The sequence below is a fragment of the Cornus florida genome, unplaced genomic scaffold, assembly GCF_030987335.1.
Source record: "Cornus florida cultivar Cherokee Brave unplaced genomic scaffold, ASM3098733v1 CherokeeBrave_3.0.0_Hap2_Chr09, whole genome shotgun sequence".
NCBI classification, from domain to species: Eukaryota; Viridiplantae; Streptophyta; class Magnoliopsida; order Cornales; family Cornaceae; genus Cornus; species Cornus florida.
The window spans coordinates 79,878,418-79,886,019 of NW_026775579.1; the positions used below are offsets into that span (position 1 = coordinate 79,878,418).

Genomic DNA, 7,602 nt, shown 5'->3' on the forward strand with positions numbered 1-7,602 from the left:
CAGTAACACTTCAATTGAATAGTTTTACATTCAATATATATAAAATTAGACAAAAATACAGTCGCGATTATGCTAGAAAGAGTGCGCTCTCATCTTAAATTTAAACGTGTAATCGTTGGATTGAGAGTACTCACATCACAACTTATCCATCAGTGTAGTGGATTGATGATAGCTTTTTTACAAAAGAAAATGCTTTTGACCAGCCTTTGAACTTCCAAGAGGAAGAGACAAGGGCAAATATAATGAGATTTTTAGGATGCAGACATATGCATGCATTTTGACCAGCCTTTGGTGGCTCTCACCCACATTACCATCTTTCTTAGGAAATGAAGAACATGAAAACATCACCTACTCCAACATATATACACACACACAATGCAATAATGCATATGGTTGTCCAATTCGATTTTCATCAAATTGTACCACTACTGCACAAATATATGATCTCTAAGAAAACAATTTCATTGATCAAGGCATTTAACCTAAGGATTGGGTTGGTTTTGTGATTACAGATCCGTGGTTCTGTGGTATTGAAATCGCTGATTTGAAGTGTTCGGAATTGTAGTGTAGTCCCAAAACCAGGTCAGTTTGTGGTATCCAAATACAAGATTTGGATTTAGAGCATTCAGTTACTAATTTCAAATCTCCAAAATGGTGCCGCCAAACATACCTAGTATTCCTCAATATCTTAGACATCTAACCAAGGAGCATCACATTTGCTCCCTAACCCATACTCTTTTCTCAATTGGGGATGATGATTCATTCCGAATTCTCTATAAACACAAAAGTAACCGAGACAACTTTCTTCTTAATTTTCTATCCCTTTTCAAAATGAAAGGTATAAAGTTCAAATCAGTTATTTTGCTAACGGGAAAAAAAAATTTAATTTCAAAGCTCTTATGAGAAGTAGATTAATTTAGGGGTTAAATTGAACTAGATGGTGTTTAAATCATGATAAAATGAAGTTAACATGGTTGAATGGATTTATCCCAAGAGGCGCAGACCATGGATATAACTTTTTTGTATGGTGCACGTTTGTGAACCAGAGAATCAAATCTTGATCAGGATGGTACACATTTTTAACAGTGTGGATAAGGCACATGGGTGTGGGACCCTGTTGTCACAAACACATGACCATGATCATCTCATGCATGACTGACATAAAGTCATGTGATGTGAGACTATGTGTGTCATCATGTGCTTGGACTCTTCTTAACTACATCTTCAAAGTCACCGGGAAAAGACAACAACAGCTGGGATATACTTTGCCTGGAGATTTTTTGGGGATTTATTTATTTTTTTTATTATTATTATTTTTAGGTTAAGCAAATTCACACGACTATGCCTCCAAGAGACTCACACACTTCCACAAAAGCTCAAACTTCGGACCTTTCTTTTGGAGAGGTGGGTTTGTACCAACTAGGCTATTGTCCATTTGGTGGTATCCATGTTCACAACATTAGAAATATATATATATATATATATGCTACTTTCTTTAAATTCATGTCTTGAAATTAGAATTAAAAATATGTATATAGTTTACATAAATTAAAATATTTTTTGTTTAATTTCAAGACTTGATACTATGATAACCAATGTAATACTAACTTTTATCATGAAGATAGTACTCGAACTCTTAACCTCTTTTTGAGAAGCTGAGTAAGTATTTGATATTGGTTGCTTGTAAAGCTCGGTTGATATTGGTGACATGTTTAGTAATATTTGTGATTACATGTATGTAATTAATGGACAAATTAGTGTATCAATATTTTCTAGCAGTTAAGTTCTTGAATTCTTCACCAGTCTCTCTTTCTCTCTCTCACACACATACGAATGATTTGCCAAATCACTAGTTACAAAGTAATTTTAATTTCAGCTGGAGAGAAGCAAAAATGCTCTCATTTCAACCTCCAGAGTCCATAACAGAGATGCAAAGAAATAGAACACAAAAGAACAAGTCACCACGTTAATGGATTTGTATTGGGCTTCACTTCATATGATATTCCCATGGACTTGACAACCAAAAGCTAGCCCACCTAAAAGGCCCATCATGCACCATATTGAACTCCAAAAAAAGGAAGGGGGGACTATATTCTCCATTGAAATTTGAAGCCTATGTTTCAAAGCATATGATATCCGTCAACGCAGATAAGTATGTCAATTTTATTAATATTTTTATTTATGTGTCATTAACCAGAGCTATATAATTTTGAACTATATAAAATTTCTGTGTAAATGTTTACTGTTTATATACATAATAACATTTTCATCTTAATTACAGTTCTTGAAATGTCCGTTGCAAATAATCTAATTTTTAGGAGACATGTATATCTACTCTTTTAAAAATTTGAAGTTGTACATGCATCGTTTTTAAATGTTGGGAAAATTAAAAGGTAATTTAAGAAAATTCTAGAGCATACTTAATTTGTAACAATTGAAACCGTTTTTTGTTCTCATTCAATTTTTACTTCATTCAATTTTTATGAAATTATTTTATAAAAATTCAGTTATAAAAATATCTGCTTTCGAATAATTATAAAAGATTATTATCTGAGAACAGTTTTATGTTTTCTAAATTTTCAAAAATTATTTTCAAAATTACAAGTCAAACAAATTCAAATTTTTAGATTTATTTACTTTCAAATAGGATTTGCCTAATTTGCAATTTTGTTGATATTTAAGTTGACTGAAAAAAATTTCTTTTACAAGAGTAATTTACTCCTATATTAATTTTTATATTCTAAAAATATAAGAGACATGTGTGATCACATTATTGTAACACGTCAAATGTAAAGGTGGAGTCGAATATTGTTCATGTGGGTATTATATATATATATATCCTTGCAATTTAGAAGACGGAAACCCAAAAGCGAAAGAAAATGGCGAGTGGTGGTGCCGACGGTGGAAAGGTGTCGTTCAAGGTCACTCTCACCTCCGATCCGAAGCTTCCCTTTAAAGTGTTCGTAAATTCAATCTCCTCTCACTTCTTCTTCTTTTTTTTTTTTAAATCTGCTCAACTCTTCAATTAATTTGACCCTAATTTTTTTTTTAATTATGTTTTCAGGTTTAGCGTCCCAGAAGCAGCCCCATTCACCGCTGTTCTCAAATTCGCTGCCGAAGAATTCAAAGTCCCTCCCCAAACCAGCGCCATCATCACCAACGGTACCCACATTCCTCTCTCTCTTATACACAAATTATATGCATGCAATATGTTGTTTGAACGTCTGGATGTTGTTGGGATTTGTTGTGAACTTGTAATTTGATGATTCGGTATGTGTTGTTGATTATTTGTATAAAGCTAAATTTGGGTGGGTTGATTTTGGTATTGTGACAATCTTTTTGTGAACTTGTAATTTGATGTTGTTCTTAGACAGGTTTATTCGGAATGTGTTGATTATTTGTGTTAAGCTAAATTTGGGTGGGTTGATTTTGTTATTGTGACAATCATTCGAGTTTGGAATGTCTAAAATACAAAAAATTGACTGTTACAATTCCAAATAGTTCATTGGAGCGAGCTGAATGAAAATCAATATGAATTTTAATTAGTCATGACAACTAGTTTTATTGATGAATTATATAAGGTGTGAATGAATGAAACAAAGCAAAGCCCCCATGAGTTGAGAATTCATGTATGATTACCCCACAGGGTATTGCACAATACCTCCGAATTAATTCAATAATTCAATGAATAAATCATGAGAGGAATGGAATAAAATTATGAGAAGTTGTAGTACATTGAGGTGGTTTTTAACATTTATATGGCTTTGTGCAGGGAAAGGGATCTAAAACCAATTAGGGCAATTTTGCATGCCCGGCTTCACAAAAATAGTAGAAAACTCCCTGGAAAGTTTTTCATTTTGTGCACCATGTTAGGCAGGGTATGAAATTTAAGAAATACTTTTGCATCATACAGTTCCGTTAACATTTTTCCAAGTTTTTAATACCTAACATTTTGAATGAAATGTTATAATTTTTAAACTCGTTCCTAGCTTACTATCTTGGCCACTGAACCAACCCTTCAGCCACTGTTGCCTTATTATCTTCCGTACGTTGGTTACAACCCTCTGCTGAATTGAAAGAGGTATTACAGATTTGACATTGAAGTATGAATATGTGAAGAGGAAATATTTTGTTGTTGAAAGTCTTTCTCAACTGTCAATGTTTTGCATTTGAAATTCTACGGTAAAATTATTTCAAAAGTACCTTGGTCCTCTGTTGTTTTATTGACTCTATATTTACGCTTTTGTACTTGTTTAGTGATATGTTTTTGGTACCTAGAGTTGTCATGGATACTTACTGTAACAGTTCCATTAACTGTTTAAGATTTAAATGTCAGTCTAGGTCTTCTGTAATCCCCCCAGTATTATTTGTTGTGTTAAATTCATTATTTTTTTCTCGCTGCAGATGGTGTTGGAATCAATCCTCAGCAAAGTGCAGGTACGCGAGCTCTTACTTTCTTATTATTGTTTACCTGTGTGGTTTGGTGTTTTTGAATCTTTATTATTTTTGTTAAAGAACTTCTGAGTATTGATTGCAACATTGATCACATTTTTTTCTTAAATTCATTCAAAGTAAGGTGGCTGCTTTTGAAAATTGCTTACTTGCTGCATATCCTTATATCTTATGTGCTATTATTTAGTGATTCCATTACAAAGTTATACGGTTCAATGCTGCCCAGCCTGCTGTCGTTGGTTCATTCAGATATCATCTTTGATGGGTTCTGATACAGTTGGTGATTAGGAAATCCTCGTACATGGCAATCGTGGTCCAGTTGTATTAGTTCAAAGTAGGGGTGAGCTCGGGTGGGTTGGGTGGCCCAGACAAGGGGTTGAGCTGAAAATTTATAATCCTCCTACATAAAGGCAGTTGGGGTTTTCTTATGTTTTTTATGATCTTTTAGTGTCTATTAATTATTAAAATTTGAGGTTGAGACTGCTGAATCATGTTTGTTGAGCTGTTTTGATCTAAACTCTCCTTGGACACACACACACACACACACATAGATGTTGTTGGGCACCTTGGCATACTTCTTGTATACATTAGATTTGCCCCCTTTTGAGCTTAATAAAGTTCATCAAAATAAAAAAGAAAAGAAGGAAAATAAGCATCTTGTCCGCAGATTCATATTCTAACCTGATTTGGCATAACTTTGAATTCGTTATTTTGTTTTATCTGTACTAGAATTTATTGCGTTCACTCTAGCTCAGACCTTTTCCTGTTTTGTTTAGTTCCATGTTTACAACCTTTACATTTTCCCCCTCTTATGTTGTACCTGTCAAGTTCTATAATTGCATAGACTAATATCGCTGCATTCAAATAATATTTGTCATTTTAGAATAACCAACGTGCAGTTTTAAACATAGAATGGTGATGCAGCTTCAAGAAGCTGGGATAATATTATTGTGATAATTATAGCACTGATTTTTTTTTCCTGACAATGAAATTATACCATTGATGATTGATATTGAGAAACATAATTTGGTATAGCTATTGACAATGTATTTCCTCAATTTGTTAATGGCTTTCTCAGGCAATGTCTTCCTTAAACATGGGTCAGAACTGCGCTTGATTCCTCGTGACAGAGTTGGAGCTTCTTAGATATTATCTTAGATGCAGTGAAGACACTAGTCTATCACATCCTTCAGCATTTCTGAGTTCTATCAACTCCATCGGTTTGGCAATTTGTCCAATGACGCTCTAATCTACATTTTAGACTCGCATGAAAACTGAAAGCAATAATGTTTACAATATTTGGATTCCAAAGATATCCATTTTCTTTATGTAATGAAGAGTAGTGTTTTGAAAATTGACTGAAATTTCAATCCCCTAGCACATATGGATATGATAGTGTTGCGTTATGATTGCCAATAACACTACCAATTTATATTAAAGTTTTAACATCCTATTAAGCCACTGTTTATGACATTCTGTTTTTGGTACCCCATGGTCCCTATGATGTGATGAAGGATCATCTTGATTGGCATAAATTTTGTTATGAAGGTGGCCAAGAGAATGTCCCCACATCATTTCATTAGCTTGTTAGTCCTTGCATCTCTGCTAGGAGATTGGCCTACTGACTCCGAAATATCAGTGGTCAGGTACACGTGGTGGTCAGCACATTAGTTATGCCTGTGTTTTGATTGACATGCCTGAATTGTACTCTATCAAATGATCTGACACAATGACGCAGTTTTATAACTTCTACAGTCACTTGTTCTAAATACTAAATTGTCTTTGTCTGAGTGGTTTTGGATTTTGAAACGTTCAAAGCCCTAGCTCAAGCTTTCAAGATTGATAGAGAGAGAAGAAAAGAGAGAAAAAAAAATTGTAGATTCATCATGTTTCCACTAGTGAATGACCTAAAACCATTAAACCATTTCCGACACCCTGAAAGACTAAATTTTTTTTTTTTAATTTCTGATTCGTATTCCAATGCAACACAAGTAGTTCTGATTTAAGTTACACAATTATTTTTAACTAGTGTCACTTTCACGTTTCGAACACGCTTCTGCTCTCACGTTTTGCACACGTTCTTACTTAAATTTTTACTAATGATATAATTTTACCGTTTTTGCTCAACTCATATCATGTATCTACTTTAATTAAGTTGGAGATCTGTCATGGACTTCACGATCGAAACTGGGTGGGTTTCTCAATCCAAACTGAGTGGGTTTGGAAGAAGAATATGGGACAAATGCATTTACTTACATCTGTATAACCTTCAAAAAGGCTTGTGAAATTGACCAATTCTTGTCCCTCCACAACCAATTCCCTCCACCCTTCATTGCCAGAACCTTACCACAGGGACAGATTAGTCAGATTAGCAATAGTAAAAAAGTAAGCTAGAGAATGGAATAAATGGGATATGAAAGTAAAAATTCATCAACCACTTCAGATCTTTCCGAGTTAAAATGGAGCCCACCACGTGCTAGGCCCAGAACTGGCTGCTTAGATTTGTAGAGATAATTATGGATGTCTATTTATTGAGAAGGTCCCCCTTACTCAGACCTCCTGTTCTCCAGATGGTTATATATATATATATATTGAGAGTGAGAGAGAGAGAGAGAGAGATTGGCTTTTTGTGTAGATTAATGATAGTGATATACAAGTATGATAGCCAAACTCATCCATTAGATACGTTTAGGCAGGGTATATGGTGTCTCTTTAATAACCTTTTTCGTCTATATGGTAGCAATCTCCTTAATTAAACGATGAGAAGTCAACAATTTTTGTTTTCTATTTTTCTTAATTTTTAGCATTATATACATGCTGCTAATGCAAATCAAAATTTAAATTACGGAGAAATATAAGACTGATAAACAAATTACTAGTAAATTACTAAGAATACAAATTATTGGATCAGTCTGAATCACCTACTTATCTAATTTAATCAAAATTGATGTTCGAGTTTTTTTGTAATCTCTTTTTAAACTCTTATGGCTCCACTCTTTTGGTTTAAACTGAATCACGTAATTGAGAGCTTTCTGTCTAATAATAATAATAATAATAATATTTCAGAATTAATAGCTTAATTTGTGACCACCTATGCCGGTGAGGATTTAAACTCGGGGCACATCGAAGAGAAAAAAACACTAAAGAATT

The 7,602-nt window shown here is 33.7% G+C and overlaps 1 protein-coding gene across 1 annotated transcript; it reads left to right on the top strand.

The window, feature by feature from the left end:
• Nucleotides 1-2,807: 2,807 nt before the first annotated feature.
• On the top strand, nt 2,808-5,923 carry LOC132274564 (ubiquitin-fold modifier 1). The gene is made up of 4 exons (XM_059775877.1): nt 2,808-2,959; nt 3,065-3,162; nt 4,405-4,437; nt 5,531-5,923. The coding sequence occupies exons 1-4, from the start codon at nt 2,880-2,882 to the stop codon at nt 5,596-5,598; spliced, it is 279 nt and encodes a 92-aa protein (XP_059631860.1). The 5' UTR covers nt 2,808-2,879; the 3' UTR covers nt 5,599-5,923.
• The last annotated feature ends 1,679 nt before the right edge of the window (nt 5,924-7,602 follow it).

Excerpts from the sequence above, each read along its gene's own strand:
- LOC132274564 (XM_059775877.1), top strand. The coding sequence starts at position 2,880 with ATGGCGAGTGGTGGTGCCGACGGTGGAAAGGTGTCGTTCAAGGTCACT. Across the intron at positions 2,960-3,064 it reads CCGAAGCTTCCCTTTAAAGT|GTTTAGCGTCCCAGAAGCAG; the intron begins GTTCGTAAATTC and ends TTATGTTTTCAG. Across the intron at positions 4,438-5,530 it reads CAATCCTCAGCAAAGTGCAG|GCAATGTCTTCCTTAAACAT; the intron begins GTACGCGAGCTC and ends TGGCTTTCTCAG.